The 24,935-nt window shown below is 40.2% G+C and overlaps 1 protein-coding gene across 9 annotated transcripts in view; it reads left to right on the top strand.

Annotated features, from left to right (window-relative positions):
• The window catches only part of LOC143037892 (uncharacterized), a 233,689-nt gene extending 209,850 nt beyond the window's left edge, over positions 1-23,839 (top strand). For 4 of the 9 annotated variants that reach the window (XM_076206527.1, XM_076206528.1, XM_076206533.1 and 1 more), the window contains 5 exons: positions 4,080-7,155; positions 7,673-7,875; positions 8,817-8,968; positions 10,949-11,051; positions 19,113-23,839. In XM_076206527.1, coding sequence (XP_076062642.1) covers positions 4,080-7,155; positions 7,673-7,875; positions 8,817-8,968; positions 10,949-11,051; positions 19,113-19,168 — 3,590 coding nt within the window. In that variant the 3' untranslated portion in view covers positions 19,169-23,839. The remainder of the gene's footprint in view (positions 1-4,079; positions 7,156-7,672; positions 7,876-8,816; positions 8,969-10,948; positions 11,052-19,112) is intronic. The other 5 variants (XM_076206529.1, XM_076206534.1, XM_076206535.1 and 2 more) reach the window with 5 other exon arrangements.
• The last annotated feature ends 1,096 nt before the right edge of the window (positions 23,840-24,935 follow it).

Below are 24,935 nucleotides of genomic sequence, written 5' to 3'. Positions count from 1 at the left end.
TTCGGCAGATTTTTTCATGCATGATTGTTGGATTACCAAATAAGAACATATAATTCGTGTACACAAAAATGATGCGAGGTGAAGCGTGAGGATTTCGTAGAGCTAGAAAGGAAGTGGCATAAAAAAAAAATTGGAGTAGCTTTGACAATGTACCAACCACCTTCCCCATGGGGCAATCTGCTCTCTTGCCCAACACTCTTACGTCAGCGTTTTGCCCTTTGCCCTCGCCCGCTTTCCCTGAACCGCTCGACGCTGGCGGTAGTAGTAGTAGTAGTAGTCGTAGTAGTACTCGCAGTTGAAGTAATGACGGAATTGTTGTCATTACGCTTAACGGCGAACCTTCCTCCAAACAATTGGTATTGCGTCAGTACCCGCGCGTGCGTGCACACACACACACACACACACACACACACACACACACACACACACACGACTCGACGGCGCAGTGGTAGTGTTCGAGACTGCTACCCCGGTGATCCTAGTTCGATACCCGTCCAGGAATAAATTCGGAACTCGGATCTAGACCCGTGACTTCTTCCACACGCGCACACACACACACACACATTCATACATAAATACACACACACACACACATATATATATAAATGATGGACCTTTTCCATTTAGAGTTGCTAACCCAACCACGTTGAATTCGGAACTCGGATCTAGACCCGTGACTTCTTCCACACGCGCACACACACACACACACACACACACACACACACACACACACACACACACACACACACACACATTCATACATATATATATGTGTATATATATGTATATGTAAATGATGGACCTTTTCCATGTAGAGTTGCTAACCCAACCACGTTGGTGAATGTTATCATTATCCAAGACCAAACAATAGGACAGGATGGAACCATCCAATTTCCCTGCCCGCATCTGCCACCCCGTCCCCCCTCCCCCCATCTCCCTCCACCGCCCTGATGATATCGGTCAGGACCATGACGTTCAGTGCGACAGGAAACTGGGATCAGTATCTAGCCCGCATTGAAGTCTCCCTACTACTCCAAACCTCCACCACCCCCCTTCCCCAATTGTTGGTGAGCACCGATCCGATTTTGTTTCAGTATTAGTGAGCTTCTCTCTCTCTCTCTCTCTCTCTCTGCTTGTTTATCTCCCTCTTTTTACTTTGTATCTTAATCTCCCTCCCGTCTGTTTTTCTAATCTCCTTTATCTTTCTCTATCTCCGCTCTTTCTCTCCTATCTCCGTGCCTCTTTATCTCCCTCTGTATCTACCCATCTCCCCCTTTCTTTCTCTGTCAGTCTATCTCCCTCGCTCTCTCCCCTTTCTCTCAGTCTCCATGTCACTTTCACCCATCGTTTGCTTAAAAAAAAGTTATTAAAAAAAACTGGTATTCTTTTCCTCGCTGTGATGGCAGGAAGAAGGCGTGGTGGTTCCGCACACGCCAAAAGTTCGAGAGAAAGCCAACACATGCATCGCTTTGACGAAAGTATCTGTCGTCAAGGGTTTTACGCGGCGGGTTTTGATCGCCTTTCCATAGAGTCTGACTTGACGTCATCAACGCTCCCTTTCGTCGTCGTCGTCGTTGCTTGTCGTCTCGTCACATTACCCTTTGGGTGTGATGATTCCAAAACATCACCTTCCTTGACTTCATGCAATGATAAAAGTGACTGACGCGGACGACGATGATAGCAGCGACCGTGACGATGATGTGGATGACAAACAATGGGTTTTGTGAGAGTGAATGCTTGGGTGGCGAACTACGACGACTTCGAGGGCGACAGTTGAGAACCATGAATAGTAATATTGATGATGAGGATGGTGACAGTAATGATTTGTCCTGCGATATGATCAGTATGATGGTTTTATCTCCATCATTGTTTTTAAAAACAGATAACAGAAAAAATTATAACTAAATCCGTCACTTTAACTTTTTTCTCCATTTTTTTTATTTATTTATTGCTTTTAAACAGTTACGAAGTACTTGGGACGGTCTCTCATGCACAATACTTAGAGTAAATAGAATATACAAAATAATTCCTTTTTCAATAGACTAAAATTATTACAAAATATTAATGTGTCCATATTTTTGTTCGACTTGTTTGATTAAAATATCCTTATTCCACTCATAATTAAAAACAAATGCTCACAGGAGTAAAACCTTATTTTTATCAATAATGACACCTTATGGACTTAAATCAAAACCAATAATTTGGAGAAAAAAAAAGTTCTTTGTTATACAGTCTGACATTTAAATAATGTCACTTTCTCGTAGGGCCAAGACACGATTGACTCAAAGTCAACCAACCACGCCTGTGATTCTTGACCTGAATTAAATGAAAAACAGACCTAATTTCTACTTTTTGTAGTTCTGCTTGACGGGCGTACGATGAAGCCTATCGGTATAGATACAAACTCTTTACTTGTTGTTTGTGTTATAACGAAGTTGTATTTTCCTGATATCGTCCATGATTCATACAAATGTAGAATAATTCTTTGCACGCATTTATGATCAATATAGATATGTTTCTTAATGTGCGGTGCGTGTTTTTGTGTTCATATCACACCTACACATACACACACACACAAATATGCCGTTAAAACACCTTTAGATGAGAAGAAATGCAACCAAGAAAACAAAAATTATCAGAAACAAAGGAACTTGTCATTAACGTTAATACAAAAATCAACAGAGGGACGGAATAGAAAACTAATTTTTGTAGTAGAATGATTGACCAAAAACTAAGGAAATGTTATCTAAGGAGAAGAGCAGGGGAAAGGAATGGTTTTCTTCAGTAAAAACCGATGAGGAAAAAGTCTGCAGCGCTTCACAACGCGAACTGAAGTCGGGAGGCTTCAGGTGGAATTCCAAGGGGCTTCTCTTAGACATTCCTCATAGCGTAGTTGGTAGGGTCCTCCCCTAGTAATGCATGGCCTATGATCGGCAACCCGTATAGCTAGAAGATCCACTTTTTAAGTTTGATAAAAATGTTGGGCTGTCGGAGCCACAGTACAGAAAAATAAGTTCACACTAGGAAAGATATTTCTTCAAATTATAATTGATGGCTACAGATATTTTAGAAGTTGAATGAATATATATATATATATATACATATAATTGTGTGTGTGTGTGTGTGTCAGAAACGTAAGGGATGTGGGCGTGGTTGAAAGCAAACGCTGGAAAATTTTGTTAGTTTATTTTTAGTTGTGTGTCTATGAATCAGATAAGCTCACTTCTGGCCGCGGGAGGATTGGGAGGAGGAGGAGACGATGGCTGTCCCGGGCAGTGAAGTCTCGGTGTGGGAAGTGGCTGAAGACAGCTTCCTCAGTTCCCGAGGCCGTCTGTCCTTGGTGAACTCCCGGTGACCCCATATATTCACTGGGATCAGGTCATGACCCTCGTGTTAAGTGCCCCATGGAAGACACTCAGCACATCTGGTGGCTACGGGTGTTCCAGGAGACTCGTGGCGGATCGGACCTCAAGGAGCTGTTTTGTCCGACCCGATCCAGCCGGGTCATGACCTCAGGGCAGCCGGTGACTTCCAGGTGTTCGGTTCCTGAGGATCTTCCGAGGCGCCGATGCTATTTATGTGTCAACAGCGAAGCGACTGCCACTATATATATATATATATATATATATATATATATATATATATATATATATATATATATATATATATATATATATAATACAGTTTCGCCTTCAATGTTTTAAAAATTTATGATATATGACGTCTTTGTTTTGAAGGAATAATTATTCTGTAAGAAGCTTCTGGAGCCGCACAAGTGGCCTGAAAGAGCCGCAGGTTACCGACAATTGGCTGACTTGTCAGTTTGAGCGCACAACAAGAATGCATCCAAGGCCTTTGTGCACATCATTTATAATCTGAACCCCTTCAATACGGTGACGTGGTTTATGAAAATTGTTCTAACTAAGGAAAAGCGATTTAATGTGAATGAATGTAGGGGATGCGTGGTTGATTGATATCCCATTGTTGTAGAGGGGGCTGGGGTAACCTTAAATCGTTTTAAGTTCCTGTTACTTGGCTGATAATGGGTTTTAATGTTTTGTTTTGTTTTTTCTCCGCAGTGCTGACACTGGTGCTGGTTCTGGGTGTGGCCTTCGCATCACCCATACCGAACAATGAACCATCGCCCCCGTCAACCGATGCCCATTCCATCGAAGTCACCCACAGTCAAGTTGAAGTCTCCCACGAAGTCTCGACCAGCCAGGTGGCAGTCAAGGTCACCCACAGCGGGCCTTCGTCCACTCCGCCTGACAGTGAACCTCCCGGTGATGCCCTGTTGACTGGGGTTCTCTCCCAAGAACCCTCACCCTCTTTACCAGAAGTTTCTGCCGGGAATGAAGGGGTCGATGATGTGTACGTTGGTGAGCCGGAGGAACCTCAGGCTACGCAAGAAGTAACCGAGGCCCTCGACTCGACCAGTTCGACGACTCCTGCCGCGGCAGCTCCCCTCCCCGACACCAAGACAGACGAAGACACTCACGGAACCTTGACCTTCGAGGACTCTGGGGAGTCTGCCCCACCGGAGCATCATACCGTAGAGGAACCACAAATAAACGAAAGTATACCAGAAGAACTGGTCGGTGAACAGCCCATTCCGGAAATACCTATCGAAGTGGGATCCATTAAAGAAGAACCTGTTATTATAGAACCATTTGTCGAAGAACCTGTACCTGATGATTCGGTTGTTGAGGTACCTGCGCCAGAAGAGCCCGATGTAGAGGACCCTGCTGAAAGGGAATCAACTGAAGAGGAGTCAGTTGTAGAGCCGACTGTGGTAAATCATGAACCAGAAGAACCCGATGTGGAGGACCTACCTCCTGAGCAAGAACTTACAGGAGAAGAGCCTAAAGTGGAAGAAGATACAGCGGAAGAGCCTGCGGTAGAAGAACATACGTTGGAAGAGTCTTCGGTAGAAGAACCCGCAGCAGAAGATCCTGTAGCAGAAGAACCTACTGTGGAAGAAGCCAAAGCAGAAGAACCTGCTGTGGAAGAACCCAAAGCAGAAGAACCTGCTGTGGATGAAGCCAAAGCAGAAGAACCTGCTGTGGAAGAAGCCAAAGCAGAAGAACCTGCTGTGGAAGAAGCCAATGCAGAAGAACCTGCTGTGGAAGAACCCAAAGCAGAAGAACCTGCTGTGGAAGAAGCCAATGCAGAAGAACCTGCTGTGGAAGAACCCAAAGCAGAAGAACCTGCTGTGGAAGAACCCAAAGCAGAAGAACCTGCTGTGGAAGAACCCAAAACAGAAGAACCTGCTGTGGAAGAACCTGCTCTTGAAGAAACCAAAGAAGAAGAACGTGCAGAAGAAGAAACTTCGGGGGAAATATTACCTGTACCTCAAGAGCTTGCGGCGGAAAACCCTTCATCGGAAGAACCTCAGCTGGAAGGACCTCCAGCTGAAGAATCTCCAGCAGAAGACTCTGCAGTAGAAGACTCTGCAGTAGAAGAACCTACCGCAGTAGCCGCAGAGGAAGAGCTGCCTGGACTTGCAGCAGAAGACCTCCCAGCGGAAGAACCCCCAGTAGAAGAGTCTGTAGCAGACAAGCCTATTGTAAAAGAATTACCAGCAGGGGAAGACTCTGAAGAACAACCTGCTGGAAACATATTAGCAGAAGAGCCTCCAGCGGAGGATCCTACAGAAGAAGAACCAGCTGTAGAACTGCCTGTGGCAGAAGAACCTGCAGCAGAAGAACCTGTGGCAGAAGAACCTGCAGCAGAAGAGCCTTCAGTGGAAGAACCTGCAGCAGAAGAACCTGCTGAGAAAGAACTTTTAGCTGAAGACTCTCCTGTCGAGGAAGACCCTACAGAGGAAGATCCAGTTGCAGTAGAATCTACAATACACGAGACTGTATCTGAAGAAGGGGCTGTCTCTGAAGAACCTGCTGCAGAGGAACCTGTTGCCGAGGACCCCATTGCTGAGAGCCCTACGCCGGTCTCTTCTGTGTTGGACGATGTGCCAGTAGAAGTAGACGAGGAAGCCTTAGGTGATAACAGTGAAACTTCTAGTCCTAATGTTAATGAAACTGACGAGGCCACTGCTGGACTCGGAGACCTTGAGGGAAGTGAACCAAGTGATAATGACGAAAGCGAAGTTCATATACAAAATGAAGAAGAAAATGAAAGCACAGAAAAAAGAGAAACTGGTGAGGGGGGACAGATTTCAGGAGAAGGTGAAGTTGAAGAAGAAAGCGAGGGTGGAGATGAAACTGAAGTCACAAAAGAAGGTGATACTAAAGGAGAAGAAGAAGAAGAAAGCAAAATTGCAGTGGGAAGTGAAAACACAGAACCAAAGATTGCGGGAGAAGGAGAAGGTTCAGACCAAAGTGAAGGTACAGTTATAGGAGAAAAGAAGGAGGATGAGGGAGAGGAAGAGGTTAACCAAGGCAGCACCGAAAAGAAAGTGACTGACCTTGCCAATACAGACTACCAGGCTGAAGAGGCGTCTCATGGGTCACGGCAGTCCCGCGTGTACATCGACAGAAAGGAATCCCAAAGAAAACCCGTACCCAGGAGCGAGGTCCCCGTTCTTCAGATTATGAGTATGACCTCTGCAACTCCGCACAGTCCACCCGATGAAGTGTCTGAGGCGTCTAGCGAAGTCGCCGAAGTCCCTGCCGATGTCCCCAGTGAAACACAAAACAACCCAGAAGCAGGTCCTCGGGTCGACTCTGCTCCTGTCGAGGCTATTGACGACGTTGTCGGCGCTTCCAGTTCAGCACCTCCAGTTCTGGAAGAGGTCGACACCCAAGGCGAAGAGGTATCTGCACAAAGATCGACTTCCCCGGCTCCTGAAGCGCCACAAGCACCCGGAGAGGCTTCTGACGTGGGAAACACATACGAGGAACCTAACCTAGAAGAGCCCGAAAGCGAGGAAGAAAACAAATCCATTCCTTCTCCGGTTCCTGTCGATGTCGAGACAGAGAACGAGCAGCCTCCTCCCGAAGTCGTTGTAGGAGAGGAGGAAGAAGAGGAAGACGTTCCTTTGGACAACGGTGACTACCCCAGCAGCAGTGAAGACTACAAGGACCCCTTACTCGGAGGTGGTGGAATCTTCCCTGACAGCTCCGTCACTCATCGTGAAATTCCACACTATAAAGACGATGAATCGCTACCGTCCCTTGTTCCCTCTTCTGGCAACGCGTAAGTGCTGCTGTCGTTACGTTGAAAGTACTAAATTGATGGTCACGTTATTTAACCACCACCGCCAGTCTCCACCACATTTGCCATTACTGTTATTATCACTACTATCATCAGATTTATCATTTGGGTTTATGAGTATATCAACTGCTAGGATCATGAGGCGGTAATTTTTTTAGCTCTATCACTAGACATAAAAAAAGGAAAGAGAAGAGAAAGAGCACAGGACATGTGCAATGGAAGGGGTTGTACATGAAGATGTCCTTTACATTCCGTCCTGGCTGTCAGATAATTTTAATAAAGTAGAAAACTTCTCTAGTAGTATATTTTACAGTTAATTCTATCAAAAACATAGAATTTAGTATGTGCAACTCATTGCGAAGGATTCTATCAATATTAAATATCATCAAACGACTTTATTCACCTCGGCGAACGTCGGTAGTTAAATTCATGAGCCGACGCAGCAATGTGCGTTCGAGTTTGCGCGTCGTCGTCTCACAGTCTTTCCATCCTTCCACAGAGCCGGTCCCCTGACGCCCTCCCAGCTCGACACTGACCTGTCCACGGGCGTCAGCCTACGCCACGACAACCCCCTTCCAGTGGCTCCCGCTGTAGTGCCGCCCCAGCACCAAGGAGTCATCAGTGCCGCTGATGACAGCCTCTCTGTCGGCTGCATCATTGGGATTGTGTTTGGTGTTCTCAGCTCTATCGCTGTACTTATGGGTAAGAACTTGAAAGAATAATGTAGGACAACTGAGGACTGTTGCAATATCCTTAGCACACCCTGATTCAGTCATACTAAGATTGATTTTATATTTATTATTAAAATAAATTTTATTTAATGCGTTTAGATTTAATTTCCACAGGTTTCAGTTGTAAATTTTGTGTAATGTTCCTGTAGTAATTTACAAGCTTTGTATTCCACTCTTCATTATCTTGAAACAGATTTGTGTAGTTTTATGTTCCTTCCGTCAGGTCACATAGATGAAGGATATGGATGCCATTATTGTTCCCTGTTTGATATCACTAATTACTCCCTCCATTCTCACATCCTTTCCTTCACTAATTATTAATGTTCTAATGTATCACTCTTTCAGTGAATCTCTCGTCCTTTCCATGAGGATTCCCTATGTCCTCCACTATGTTTTCCATCTTTCAATGCTAAGGCACTGTACGTTCTTCTAATAATTGCACAATTAAGCAGCAAGACTGTATCACCAGCTACAGAATCCTGTCAGTCCCCAGGACTTTCCTTGCATTTCTGTGTCCTCAACACAATATTCCTAGTCTCTTCCTTATGTACAAAATCACTTTCCGTAGTGAATACCGATTGGAAACTTTTATTCATTATTTCAACTTGTGTTATGTTGTTACAGACCTTTCCTACTTGTTGATTATTTTTTTCTTTTTCTTCTTCCAAAATTAAATCCTCTCTACAGGTCCAATGTATTCATCTCTTCTCTTTTTATTTTTACATACCATTTTCTATCTCCCACCAACCCTTGGCACATTTTTTTTTTCCCACATCAGAATTGTAAAAATTTATGATTCCCCATTTCTTCCATGTTTCTCTCGATACTTTGGATTCCCTCCAATCCATATTTATGTACAGTATATATGAATGCATGTATTGTAAACACTTTAACCCAACTTCTGTCTTGCAGGAGCAGCAGGCTTCCTCTTTTACCAACAGCAGAGCTCGAACAGACCCAAGGTGCTCAACTCAGACCGAGGTTATGCCGGATCAGACTCTGGCGGATACATCGATGACCAGGTTCGGGTCTCTTACGTCAACTCACACCTCGATATGCCCAAGGTCAGCACTAAGCACTGGCACAGCACGATTTCACTGTTCCCTCTCCCCCTCCCCCCATATCCCTTCATCACCCTATTCTCCCTGGCCGCAGCTTAGGTCACTGCTGCATGGCTTCACTGCTGTGCTGGTGCACTGCGCATTGATATTGTAGCGTTTGTTTTTGTTGATTACGTGGTTGCATGAGAGCATATGCTTTTCGTTGACACGTTTTTGTTTTGTGTTTTTGTGTTCTGAAGTAAGTGACTGCATGGCTAAGCTTCTACCTTGAGTTCTTGTTGATCACAATATTTCTGCACTACACTTCTGTTGTAAATTATTTTTCATTTGTCATAATGTCACACTTGTACAGAGCTTCTCACTTTTTTTTTCTTATAAAAAACATTTCTTCAAATGCCTGTTCATGAATCTACCAGGAATATTTCTGCTATTCTTTCCTTAACCATTGCAGACATCAGAAACAAGCACAGATGCATGCATACACACAATAACACCAAAAATTGAACATATACACTGATTTTCACCCAAATTTCATCTGGACATAGTGTTACTGCAATGATAATAACTATCACCTTGACTTTCACTGACTGGAAAGCTGCAGCCCTAAAGTGAAGAAGGCTCCTCGTCCTTCTATAGGTCCCTTTGAAAATAAATGTTGGACTGTTGTTCTTACTGTATTAGTGTGGGTATGTTTCTGTTGCTGGAGAAAGGAAGCAGTTGCAGGTTGTCAGTGAAGAAATAGGGGGAAAATAGTTTAGGTTGATAGATACATGGGACCTGGTCTAAAAACTAATTACTAGGGAATGTAACTCAAGGTGGAGGATGTTTACAGGTTTTGGCACTAGGCGGCAGCAGGGAAAGGGATCTCCATTAGCCATCTTGTAAGGCCATCACTAGCAGGTAACTGGTGTTGGTGTCAATGTGACTCATGAAAATCTTTGGACTTTGTCATACAGAAATCTTCAGCTTGCTTTCATATTTCTCAAATAGTGATGCCATGTATGTTCCAGATTGGTCCACAAGTCACTCAAGGAAAAGATAGTGTGTTGTTGTCTAGGTAAAGCCAGAGTAGGGGAGTGTAGGATGAGGTGTAGTGTGTCTTCTGCGTGGTGATTGCATCTGTGATCAAGCCTATTCTGCTGATGCAGTTTCACACTTGGGTGGTGCTTGAATGCAACTGTGCCAATATGGTTCTTGCATGTTGTGGAAGGGATTTCACATTTGGGTTTATGTTTTGAGGAAGATTAGCGAAGTACAGAGTTCGTGGGTTGGACTTTGCTTTTTTGTAATCTGAGTGTATATGTGGTTTTGGGATGGATATGTTGTAAGGTATAAGTGATAGGATGTAGATATTTGAGTAGAATATAGTTTTTTTTTCCATTCATTTGGTTGTGTTTGGGTTATGTGATGGGGTGGATGGGAGGGATTGAGGGCTTTTGCTCTGGGAATGATTTTGGTTTCAGCATGTAGGTGTTCTGTTGGGATGGTTCTAGTGTATCCAGTCGTTATTATTCATATTTTTTTGTAGTAGTAGTATGTAGAGTGACTTGAGTTTCTTGATTGTAGGGAACCATGCTCAGCAGGCAGTCTGTACTGTATCATTGTGAGATCATTTCTTTGTCACTGGCTGAAAATAATAGGAGAGGAAGAGTCACCAGTTGTCAGCTCTCCATGTACACAAAGGTGTAAGAAAAACAGCTGAAATTGATAGATAGATCTTGGGCAGTCTGGAGACAGCACAGCACCTTCTGAGTAAGGTGAGGGGTTTGACAGGTTTAGATAATGAACAGTTCTGCTGTTCAGCTTGTAGGACCACCACAAGCAGCCACCCATTGTTAGTACCTTGTCTGACATTGGCCACAAAAAAATATACATAAATTCCAGGGATATGCCAGTGTTGAAGTAAAGTCCTATCAACTATTCCTGAAAGTGTATTGCAGTTACCTCAACTCTCAAGGCTGAGCACAAACTCTTATCCCGAAGGTCTGGTTGAACATGAAGAACATGAAGCCTCCAACGTTGCCAAAGTTCCCCAGTGTGCCTGCCACAGTGTTTCCACTCGCCGTCAACAAATTGTGGACCAACAGTAAGTCCGAGCAACAGAGCAGCCCTCCCCAGGCAACACAGTCACGGCAGCAATACTGCACAATAACAACACCGACGTTGACTGCGGTAGGGCAGTGCAGTAGTAGCGAGAAGTTTCCCCTTCCCATCCAAGTAGATCACGGCAGTAATGCTAGTACACATAATTGTGAGCAGGTCCTCCGTTCAAGAGGTGAACACGTACTTGCACCAAGCGAATCTTTTGCAGAGAGATACACAATGCCTATTGGAAATGTAGAAACCTTACTGTAGAAGGCTGTAGACAACCCATTTAGTGATCTTCATGCTCTTTGTGGATATTGCAACCTCAGATGCTTTGCAAAAGATCAGTTGGCCTGTCATCTCACTGGGATATCTTGCTCCTGAAGTGGTCTCGCTGTCAGCATTAGAGATGTTTTACTGTTACATGTAGTAGTGAAGCCTGTATTGACTATGGAAAACCCTGCAGAATGGTTTTATGGATTTCCTGCAACACTGACAATAACCACTAATTTAGAGTGCTGAAATAATAATTGCAGCAATGTAGCAACAAAGTTATTGAGGTAGACGGCCGAATACAAATGATCATAACTTTCAAGAACCATTAGAAAAATGTCATCACATAGAATACTATTTTTTCTCTTTTGGCAAAAATCTCTTTGGGTTTTTGCTGCATTTGAAATAATGATTTTGGATTTCTGAAAATTGACTGTATGACTGTCACAGCATGTGATATGTGCTTCCTCATGTAACCATCAACATCTCTTACATCACCAGTACAACCAAACTCCTACCTACCTCAAAGATCCAGCAAATGTTACAAATTTACAGAATAAATATTGAGCTGTAATGCATTCTAATATGTAATGCACTTTGGTAAATGTACAAGTTTACAAACTATAAATCATGCACTAGTATCTGCAGCAGTACTTTTAAATACAAGCATTTCCTACCAGTCAAGACTCAACCTGTCAAGTACACAGGAATAAATTAATCACATCAGAATAATAGACAAAACAAAATTTAGGAAGATAAATCAAACGGTTACATTACTAAAAGATAAATAAAATACAAACCTGGCCAGGCTGTTTGCAGGTGTTCATAAGTCAGGCCTTGTTTTAATGTCCAGCAGTGTGACATTGCATTTGCCAGTGTTCATTCATGCTGCTTGTACATTTTTGTCCTCGACTGTTTACTATCGATTTCTTTTCTCCATGGCTAGAAATAGAGCGAAAACAAAATCCATATGCAATTATTTGCATGATTTACTCTACCTAAAATACTTAATACACAACCATCATCTTCATTTCATATTCTTGTTGTCATATCTCATGGGTAAGTCTTAAAGATCACAATGTAATATCTGGCACCAGGTCTCCAGGTCTCTCAGGAGAGAGAAGAAAAAGAAAAGATGAAGAAAAAAATTGTGGCAGAAAGTGGATCTATTAAAGTGGATCTAACCACAATGTTTCATTATTGCAAAGAGTTCTTTTGCAAGCTTAAAGCAGACCAGTGGATGATTCAGCTCTAGGATGGCTTGTGGAGTTGAGGGCTTTTTTCATGTTCTAGTTCAGCTTTTGTAGTGAAGAGGATAAAAGATATTTGGAAATAAGATAAAAATTCTTGTGTAATGCATAGATGTTTCACAATCATGATCAACACAACTGAGCCAAAATTGATCTTGGTTTTTCCTTAATGACTAATGTGATGTGATATGTTACCACTATGTATTATCTATGTGTTACTCATATGATGTGTTACCATTGTCATTATGTTAATGAAAACATTATGGGTCACTGATATTACTTTCAATAATATTTTATTTTAACAAAAATGTATCTTTCAAAATGCTTGGAGCCATTTGTACATATTTACTTACCAACATATACTACTTTGAGTGATCTACAAACCCAAAGAGAAGGATGTATGTCCTGTTGGAATAATTAAGGTCTTCATAAACTTGATAGAACCCACTGTAGTGGGTATTTAGATTTAAAGGATTCATCAGATATGCTGACACTTTTTTCATTATAATGGACATTGTATGTTGTATAACAAAACTTGTCAAGATGCTTAAAAGGCATGCATACATTTTTAAGTTATAATGGACCTTGTCAGTTATATAACGAACTTTATCCAGAGGCCTAAAGATGTATGGACATCTTCCAGTTAAAAAGCAATCTTGTCCATAATTAATGCACCTCGTTTAGTGGTCCGGTATCTTTATCTCCAGCGTGAACAAACTATGTCCATTAACTCCAGCCAAGACATGTTTGTGTGGGAGGAGCACAGATGTGCTTATCTCTGTGCACTCTGCTGCAGACATTTTTTTGTGGCTTTACTTGTTGCAGCTTCTCAGTGAATTCCTGGTACTACATGTTATTTCAGTGAAGTCTTGCCTCTTAAGGTACTTGTACCTGTATTGTAATGAACTCATTCTACTGCTTTGTAATGAATGTCCATACTATTAGTTCAGTGAGATCCATGTTAAGATACTTGTACAGTACTGTAATGTCTGTACTGCATATACCAGTGTGAACAGGTTAGTATAGGACTTTATTGTGTAAAGATTTAATGTTTAATTCACCTTAGTATTCATAATTGCACTTAAATTCACTAACAGTAATTTCTACCATAATTTAGCAATTGAAGGTACTATACTCTTGTCTCATGCATGTTATAATGAGGTTTTTGCAATGTAATAGGGTTATCCATTATAAAATCTTCATTAACAAATAGTTCTCTCCTCTGTTAGTCAGTTATAAGAAAATTCAATTGTATTCAAATTTGCCATAGCCCTAAGAAAAGTAATGATTATTACAGAATCTTATGGTTTTGAAAGAAGGGTGGGGAAATAATTCTTAAAATTATTGGTGAAGGAACGAACCTTTCACAAGATTTTTGTAATCTTCATGATGGACTCTCCTTCATGCATGTACAATACTTGAGTATTACTATAACTATGTGAAGTGAATGTAATGTGATTGTGATGTGATTCAAAACTGGTGCCATACATATTTGTACCATTTCTTTTATTTCTCAGTTTGAGATATTTTGAGCAATAATCATGTCAAATAACGAAGTAATGACAAAGTTTGCAGCAACCATCTAGCATACTCCAAGAATACCAGTATTTTCTTGGGGTCATAATATAACATAATTCTGCATTTCCAAATATCTTTCTAACCTATTTTTCATGAAATCATACAGAAACTATTCATTTCTTAATACTCTACAAGCTTGAATCAGCTGCTTTATACAATCTTCATCATCTACCACATATCTTCGCACCTGCTCGCACTCCACCTGTCGTACGCAGCATGTAAACCAAGCTGCTTGTTCAGTTGTTCCAGCTGCCGGCAGCATATTATTCCTACCATCTACCTTCACTGCTGTTTTTTTTTTTTTTTTTTTTACTTGTACACCTGCCTGCATCTTGATTGTCAAAAATTCAACTGTAATAATGTATAGACACACATATGCTGTTGCCTACATAACCTGCACAGCTACAAGGAAACTCCTTGCACTCTCATCTGCATGATTAATCCACATAAAGCATGTATTACAGCCTATATGTTTCTTATTTTATGTTTTTGCTGATCCATCATGTCTTGGGTATGTCGATGTTATCATTACTATCAGTATCAATATACAGACTTAATTACTTGTCAACAATTATAAACAACAAAAGGGATGATCATTTACATTGATAACTGGCTATAGTTATATATTTATCTTAGATGCAACATGATAGTAATGATAAAACTGAAATAATGATAATTATGTTGTAACTTATCTTAATAGATATCAAATTACTGTCCCTCTTAAGCCAGGGTTGTGTATGTATAAGGTCACAGCATTGCCTGTAGATCAGTCTATGTCCAAGTTAATGAAGTCTCTCATCCAGGAGGATAATACCTAATCACAAGCCCAGCATGTGATCCAAGACCATGGTGAATCTCTACCTCTCCCTCTCTCTCACTCACACACGAGCTTGAGGCTAGGTATGATTAATTGGAGAGTAGGAGATGGGACCCAATGAGCATTGCTCCTTTCCTGTAAACTACAATTAGGTAAACAAACAAACACACTCACATGCGCACACACACAATGATAATTTGTGCTTACTAAAGACTAAGCTTTCAAGAAATATTGATGCAAGATAGGAAATAATAAATACTGTACACCATCTGGAGGCAAGACAGAAAGGACAGAATTGGGAATTTGGGGTGGGGTGATGATTGTTCTGACGAATGACATAATGGAAGAACTGAATTTAAGTGAGGGCAAGGGTGAAACATTTTATCTAAAAAATAGAACCTGAGATCGCTCTCTGGTGACAGAGGAGAGTGGGGGTGGGTGCATGCCTTGGCTGACTTACGTACATATACCAAGGCTTTTTCCCCCTTACTAGGGAGGTAGCCAAAAAGGAAAAGGCATAAAATCATTCCCACCCATTCCATCCCTGAATACACTCCACACCCCTCCACCCTCTGTCCCTCCCATCTTAGCACCTCCTAGATGACGGGTCATCCCTGCACCCTGTCCACTGCCCTGGGTCAGAAGCAGTGTCGCAAGACACAGCATATCCACAGCAAGGCCGCTTGGCTGACTTACTCCCTTATAAATGGAAAGAAGCCTTTGGTATATAAATAGAACTTAGGCTCAGATAGAAAAGACATCATGGAAGTGTACATACCACCCAAGACAAGGGTTTAGAATGAAAGATCAAAATGACAAAATAGTCCTTGTAGGAGAGTGTCATTGCAAGGAGGCCAGTTGGGAAGACTGGAAAAGAAGTATAATTGAATATTCCTGGGAAAATTGTTAAACATTGTATTAGAATACATGAATACCAAACTTGTACAAGTTGTGAGGTGTAATCCAAGTGAGGAAATGATGCTCCAATTGAATTGGTCTTTAATTAAAAAAACAGACATTATAGGCTCCCTGAATTATCAGTTTCATTAGAAAAAGTGATGAACCATTTGAATTCTAGTTGGAAGGTGGGGTATAGTTCTCATGTTTGATATAGTTCTTTGAGGAAGTACATTGGGAGAAATTATGTATACTACTGCCAGTTTTAGAAGAAATTGAAAAAATTTCTTTATGTATACAACTTGGGTGTAAACATGTTCCAAGAATTGGTGGGAAGGAAATTGTAAAAAATTATTACTGTAATGAAGACTATGAGATAGCTAAAGGGGCCAGGTAAATGAAGGAGAAGAATGCTTTAGATGATATACACAAGTTTGAACCATACATAGATTTAAAATTAGGAATAACTGAAGAATCTGAGACAGAACCCACAATCACAACTTCCTTCTTGTACACTACAATTAGGTAAAGATATACAAACATAAAATCTAGTTTGTTTATGCATGCATATTCTAAAATTTGTTCTTTAGACATATGCATACTATATGCATATGTTCCCTGTTGTCAACAATTTAGAATGTTAATAGAAGCACCTCTTTAATTAGGATTACTGTCACAATGTATATCATAACCTTAACTAGTTGAGATTAGTAATGTGATTAGAAAATGTTTGAAAAACTAGATTGTTATTTCTGAACTAACCCAGCATGAACTAAATTGATACAGTTTACACCACCAGTTATCATAATTTTACTATTATAAACAGAAGTCTTTAAGGAAAAAATAATTACTCTGAACTGTCCTAAGAATTAGTTTGACAAATACATATTCAAAGATTACCGAGTATAATTTCATTTGAGACTAGTTAACCAAGTCATTGATAATTACATTCCATTTCTTATTCTCAGAAATTTTAAAGAAACTACAGAACATACTAAAACACTATCAGTAAAAGTTTGTTACTGTATAGTTAGATTATGTATCATTCCATTTCTTATTCTCAGAAATTTTAAAGAAACTACGATACATACTAAAACACTATCAGTAAAAGTTTGTTACTGTATAGTGAGATTATGTATCATTCCAGCTAATTTGTTTATAAAGTAGAATAATTCTTATGCATGATTTTATATACTATGATTACAAAGTTGCACAGTTAACAAAATAAATCCCAAATAAAAAAAATTGGAATTATCAATCTGTTGACCATGGTCTCTCTTGCAGACTTGTGGCTTCCAGGAAACCAGCAAAAGCCTGCTCTGCTGGTGGGACCATAAGTCATTTAGAGAAGAGATATTGGGGTTTGGGGTTGTGAGGGGCAGTGTCTTCTGCATGGTGGCCACATCTTGGGTCAATTTGAATCAGCGGCCAGGCCTATTCTGTTTTGGTACTGTTTTAGTGCCAGATGGTGTCCTGAGTACAGTTGTGCTAGTATGCTTCTTGTCAGGTGTAGTGTGTTTTCTCTATGGGACTTGTATCTTATATGTGTTTATTGTTGGAATATTGAGTTTGGTGGACTTTAAGGGCTTCTTTAGTTATTTGAGTGTATGCGCGTTTCTCTGCAGATGTTTTATGTGGTTTAGGTGGTAGGTTGTTTTAGATGTTTGAGCAGTATGCTACTGGTGTAATTTCACGACTGCATTCTGCATGTGAAATGTAGCGTGAGGGATATGTGTTGTTTAAGATTCTGGCTTAGAATTCAGTTCCTGTCATTTTCATATGATGTTCTATTGGGAGGATATTTGTATCTGTATGTAGGTGTCCTTTAGAGCTGGTTTTGGTGTATCCTGGAGAATTTTTGTTTCTTTATTGCCCCTTCTTTGTCTTTACTGTGGAAAGGGCAATTGGCTTCATTCTCAGGTTTGATTTGACTTGTTTCTTGAATAATTTTCAAGTTTTGCATAATGGCCTCGGGGGGGGGGGGGGGGTTGCCGATTTGATGAAGCGGCCTTGCTGTGGATGTGCTGTGTCTTGCGACACTGCTTCTGACCCAGGGCAGTGGACAGGATGTAGGGATAACCTGTCATCCAGGAGATGCCAAGAAAAGAGGGAGGGAGGAGGGTTGAGGGGAGTGGAATATATAGGAAATGGAATGGGAGGGAGTGGTTTCTATGCCTTTTTCTTTTTTGCTACCCCCAGTGTAAGGGGGAAAAAGCCTTTGATATATGTATGTATGCACAATGGTCCACATGGAATATGTAGGGACAGTGAGCACATTGTTATATCAGGGGACATTGGTTGTTGATTGTGTAGGAGAGGTTGTTGCTGAAGTTTATTATGTTTAGGTTAGGGAGTTGAAGAATATTATGCTCTCTTTGGTCTGCTGTTTGTGTGGTACACCAGATTGGATGGTGTGTGTTCAGATCAGCTGCCAGTATATGGTTTGTTATTGAGTTCAGATTGCAGCTGTGGGATGTAACCTCTGGGAGTTAATGTAGTTGGAGTGATAGTGTAGGCTGTTTTCTTTAGTTTTGTTCAGAGATTGAAGCTGTGGGACGTAACCTCTTGGAATTAATGTAGTTGGAGGGATATATACTGTACATATATATTTCTGATAGTGTAGGCTGTTTTCTTTATTTTTGTTTGGATTATGATAGTGTCCATGACTGTAAATCTGGCCCAGTCCAGAGACCAGGTGTTGACTCTAGGGAATAAGATGTGCCCATTTGTTAAATACTTGGACAGATGTGTGGAGGCTCCTTCTTTTGAAGACATGTTCCTCTTCTCATTGTCCATGGTCCAAACTGTAATAATATCCTTATATATAATAGTTATAACTGATGAATCACCCTTAGATTGAAAGATTATGATAAATAGTTTTAGTCTCCCTGATAAGATTAATTTAAAGTTATAATCACAGTCTCTCTGATCCCGCAGACTTATAGACATCATATTCAAACCCACTTAAGGTTTCCCAACATAGTTTCCCTCATTAGTGAGATGCATTGCTGTGCTTTACTCGGGCTAACTTGGCAAGATCTTTCCTCATGAATGTACATGAATAAGTGGTCTGTAATACTTAAACTACAATTTTCTTGGCAACATTCCTAATCAGTGTTACTCTGTTGTCAAATTTTGATGAAAACTTTGCCAAGTCAGCCTGATTAGGTATAATATATTTTCCCCCAGTTATTTTCTTTAATGATCACTAATTCCACCTTAAGGATCTCATGTTAATGATCACTAGTGTTGCTCTTCGACCTTGCAGGGCAGCCCGGAGGACACGATCAGTCTAGACAATGATTCGTTCCTCAACAGCCTAGAATCGATGACCATCCAGAACCTGTGGACGGACAACATTCGACACACAAAGTTGTAGCCCGACGCCCTTCTTTTGCCACCTCACCAGGCCCAACTCAGCTCAACATTGATGTCCTCTAGCCCAAAAATGACATCTAGCCACCGGCAGGCAGCTCCTGAATGCACTAGATTACTGCTGCTCTAACCCAGGTGGTTCTCCTATGCGAGATTTCCTCCAGATCCTTAAAACCTCTCCATAATCCCCCCCACCCCTCCTCCTCCTCTCCACAATACAAACTTGGCCAATTTGTGGCAGGCAAATTTAGACAATCGTCCTTGAAATCGACAACAACGTTGTCAGTGTCATCGTCGTCCTCCTGTAACCTGATCCGTCATACAAACAGAAAGACAAAAACCGGCCTGTCTTTTCTCTTTATTTTTCCATGTAGTTTCTGAAAAAAAAAAAAATTGTGTCAATGACAGTGATGGCTAAGATGGTGATTAATGGTCACATTTTTGTTAATCCAGAATCAGGACCACCATGGTGAAATCAATGCGTTTGAATCCAGAAACTTGTTTTGTCCTGCTGAAGGCCCCATCATTAAGTTAATGGAACAGTAGCTTTGGCCTCCTTATGAGCTCATGTGAAGACAGGTGCAGTGTCTTGTGCTCTGGTTGAAACAATTTAATTATCTGTTACTGATGAGTCTAAATTCTAGAGTTTCTACTCTAAAGTACCATCCAGAGAGTATAATTCTTGAAAATATGAGATTTATGAGCCTGGTTCCAGTCTAGTTCTCAGTGAGGAAAAATTGGAAAGGAAAAGTATGCTACTGCACACCAGAATGAAAAAAATGAAAAAATAAATAAATGGGTGATTAAAAAATACACCAGAGGAACACTCATGGAAGTATGAAAGAGGAAATTGTATATGATTCTATGGTTGAAAAGAAGAAAGGTCTGTGTGCCCACACAAGTGATTGGGGAGTATCTAGTACAGATACCCTTACCATATTCATTGAATATGAGAAACCAGTATAATGAAAAAAAAAAATTCAGGCAGGGGTAGCTTCAGGTACATAAATCAATATTGGAAATATTTGTCAGGGAGTTTGTTTTTGTTTTAAGTTATTGTTTTTTACTTTTAAGTAGTTGCTAGTTATATTTGGTTAAAAATAATTAGGATGGATTTCTAGCAAATAAACGAATGTAGAAAGTTAGTTCACTGATTGACAAATCTATGTTTTGATAGAACAATATGTTGAGTTAATGATCATATTTAGTGAAAATGGTGATTGATTTTAAGAGATGGGATCAGAATAAATGATGGAGGGCAAGTTGCTTCAAGGGTGGAAACCCAAATAGAACTGACTGGGTATATAATTTCTCCAGGTTTTCATGTGAAAGTGCATAGAACAAAATACTGTAAATAACTAAAATTAGATTCATAGCACTAGAAACAAGGTTGGTTTCTTTGGAAATTGTATAATTTAGAATACAAATCATGGAATTAACAGTGCAGGATTTCGCCAATTGGACTTTTTGCGTTGACATCAAAGACCAACTTCCAGTGAAATAGTAAAATGACTTGGAACAGAAAAGGTAAGTGAAATATACAATACAGAGAGGGGTTGGAATAGGAGGAGATGGCAAAGGAGGATAGTCCAAGAAAAAACTGGAGAGGTAGAAGAGGCTAATGGGAGAAAAAATTGTTGATAAACATCTATGACTAGCTGGTAATATCCTCACTGTCTTAAAATTAAAAAAAATAAATAAAATAAAACGAAATAAATCGGTGAAAAAAGTACGAATAACCTTGACCTGTGATGTAACAATTTCTTTTTCTTGTCTTTATGATTTCAGTAATTTATACTATAAATCATGAGTTTCCTACTGACCTTTTTGTTTTATAAATGCCAATTAATTGAGCCCCAAATAAGACTCCCATAACTTCCTAAATGACATTTCCCACCCACGTTAGTCATGTGATGCCCTCAGATATAATATTAATAACACAGATTGTCGTATAGTTATAGTTATATTGCACTGTAACTCGAATGACAGCATAATATATTTTAATATATATTTCTATTATTCCAAGTCCCAGTGTAATGTTGTGGTCCTTTAGTAAGTCGAAGCCAGGTGTGGTAAAGGTGGACTACCCATCCGCTGCTGCAGAATTAGTCAACCTTGCTAAATCCACAACATGTGTCCGCCACATGATCACTACCACTAATACTCGCAAACACATTAACAACATAAAAGCATACCCACCATTCACTGGAGATGAAATGCCACCTCCTTGTCATGAATAGTCCATGACATGGTTCGCATTGTGACTTGATCTCTACAGCTTGTATTCCCTTGCAACTCCCACTGAACTTGTCAGCATGGTGGTATGCTTTTAAGACCCTCTCACTGATGCCAGACTGTTTGATTCAGCTGTAGATCAGCCAAATCAAAAACTTTAAAGGGCATCCCATTTTATCAACAGTCCGAAAGTCTTAAGATCCCCCCTTCAGCCAAATAAAACCACTATGCCAGGAGGAAACCTAGAGTATGCCGCTATGTGTGGGGTCACTAATTGCCTTCAACCCTCATAAGCAATGAACTGTAATCACATCACTTTTCTTTTTCTAACTTGTGACACCTACCCAAACCACCTGTCTCTCAGCTCCAGCACTGCCATCTCACACGAGTCTGTTATTCAGTGCCAAAGAAAAAAGATGCCAGCCATCATGACACTGCCCCCCCCACACAATTCATGGCGCTTTCATCTTTATTAACAACCCGAGTCAAGTGCCACGTGGAAAGACTGTTCAAGGGGAGAACGATCTTTACTATCAATCTATGTTTCTTATCGATGTTAATGTATTCATATTCCTGTATGTGTGTAGCTATGTATGAGTCTTGTTATGCACATAGTGTATGTATATATATGTACATACTGTATGTATGTATGTTGTAGGAGAAACAAACACCAGACTCGATGAGAGAGGTGTATTGCCCAATGTATTGGCCCTAGTCCTATATCTGTCTTCTTGGGTATCATGGAACACAGAGAGGACAAGTTGCTTATATGTGTGTACATAATATACATATATATATATGTGTGTGTGTGTGCAGTGGTGGTGTAATCGGAAGCATGCTGGTCTTACATTTGCTTAGTAGTGGGTTCAAATCCTGCACTTTCTCCGATTCACAGCAGTGAGTGTTTCTTACCTGTCTCAATAGTCCAAGCAAATAGGACAAAGGTGATGGCCTCAGCTGCAGCTTTGCACTTTCTGGGATAGGCTCCATACCTTCTTCTTCTACATATGTATACATAAAACATGTACAATTACAATACTGCAAAACCACACAATTACGTGTTTGTGCATGACACATACATGCACATGTACACACCTGCAAACAAACGCATATGCTTTCCTGGGTGTATGTTCAAAATTATTTGCACATTAATAATTTATTCATGCACTTGCATAGTGCAGTTATCCCAAAATCCAAACATGTTAAAACTATAATTTGGTGCTCTAAACAGTGCTGGTCTAAGATACTGTGGCTAAGATTTTCTTTTCTTTTTCTTCCTCCCCCCATTCAGTGTTGGAATTAATATGGGCATAGTTTTGGTGGTATGGATCCTTCATGCCACTAATAGGGTGCTTGTAGTAATGTACATGTGTTGTATGAAAAGGGTGATTAGTGGTGGAGAGGCATTAGTGGTGACACTGTTGTGATAGTACATTGGTAAAGATGCAGTAATGGTGGTGTAGTAATAAGTGGTACAGCAACTAGCAATAAGCCACAAGAAATATTATGTGCGTTTTGGTACAAACGTCTACATGTACGTTTTCTATGTATGTAAATTTTCTTAGTGTGTATTTTTTCTTCCGTGTGCACCATCTCTGTGTGTACCGTCTCATGCACCTTTCCCAAATTCCCTTGTGTGTTTTATTTATGAGCAACACATCTAGTATGTATTTTACCATATCTATATTTTTTTCTTGTGTAACTATCATGTTTATACTCCAATATTCCCTTTTTTGAAGCATATGTTTTCACTTTTAAGTGTTATCGCCCTCTCATATATTCACTCTCAATTCAAGTGTATATTATTTTATGTATCATCTTTACTTAAATCCTATGTACACATTTTATTTGCAGTCTGGGTGTGTATAGTATACACATGCTGCAATATTTCCTTTCCAAACTCATGCTCAACAGACAAACTGTGCTGTTGATATTGTGTATAAAAACAAAACAAAAAACAGAAGCTGACAATGCGAAGCCTTTGATATCTTCCCGTTTCTACCATTTCCTCCATGGCTCGCTAAGGCTTTTGTTAAAACATTTAATAACGGGAGTACAAAATGATTCCTTATGCGTAGATCCATGTCAATGCCTTAGCCACTCAATCTTGTTTAATTGTTCACTTATGAACTGGATTGGCTGTTCATACCAGAGTTCTTGATTCTAGTTCTCGTGTTTGTAACATGACCTATAATTGGTAGACATGGAAGGCAAGGCAGACAAATGGAACATCGCACTGTTTTCTCCTGTTGTATATGGTGTTGACATTTCATCAATCATGTCCATATTTGGTTAAAACCGTTAACCTACCAAAGATGTATAATTTTAAGAGTTCTATTGAAAATAAAGCTAAATGGGCATTGATGTTTTTGTATTATTCACTTCTACAATCATGCTGCAAGTGACAATTCCATAAAACTAAAATACTTCACAGTATTTCTTCACTATTTTGGAGTGTTAAAAGTCAGTAGATAGAGCAAAACACTTTTGTTGTTATAGTTATACTGGCCATCACCATCTCACATGATTGATTGGTGTGTAAAAAAGAAAATTTGGGGAGCATCTTTACTGACAGTATACTGTAATAATCTACCCAGCTCCAGATATGGCATACTAAACCCTCACATTTTATAGCATCCCCTTCCCACACTCATTGGAGTAATCTACCAGTGGCTAATCACTTTTTCATCTTCATTCCATTAAATTATTCTCACTATAAACAGAAGCAGATGCTGAAAAGTAAGGAGGTATTGTGAGGTAGTCACTGTGATAGATTAAAAAAAAAAAAAAAAAAAAAAAAAAAAAAAAAAAAAATAATAATAATAATAATTAAAAATTAACACCCATTTCAAAATGGGTCCCACCTTCCCTGTAAACAGAAGACTATTTCACAGTTCATTATTTCAAGTTTGAACTTGTGTAATGAGTTAACTGATAACAGTGACAGAAGCCATATGTGATTTACACATGGGTTTAGGAAAGATAGATGCATGGACCAAATTTTTGTGGTAAGGCAGATTTGTGAGAAGGCTTTGGCAATAGGCCTTTATGGATTTGGAGGTTTATGACAGGGTAGACAGGAAGGCACTATAAGAAGTATTGCAGATATATGGAACTTGGGGAAAGCCGTTAAGGGTAATCAAGAGTTTTTATGAGTAGTAAACCTTTCATCCATGAGGAGCTAAGATGAGAGGGAGGAAAGGGTGGTGGATGGGAGTGGGTACGTGCCTTTGACTTGGCTACCTGGGTATATAGGGTATATAGATAGTTAGGCCTGTGTTAGAATTTGAAATGAAGAGTGCGAGTAGTTTGAGGTCAAGGTGGAACTACATCACAGCTGTCATCACCATGGCTGTTCAATGTGTACATGGATGGGGTAGTACTTACATATATCAATGGCTTTTTCCCCCCTAACATACTCCACTCCCATTCGCCACCCCTTCCTCCCACTTTTCTTGGC

The sequence above is a fragment of the Oratosquilla oratoria genome, chromosome 23, assembly GCF_046742065.1.
Source record: "Oratosquilla oratoria isolate Oo_2021 chromosome 23, ASM4674206v1, whole genome shotgun sequence".
Lineage (NCBI taxonomy): Eukaryota > Metazoa > Arthropoda > Malacostraca > Stomatopoda > Squillidae > Oratosquilla > Oratosquilla oratoria.
This window is presented reverse-complemented; position numbering and strand designations above follow the sequence as displayed.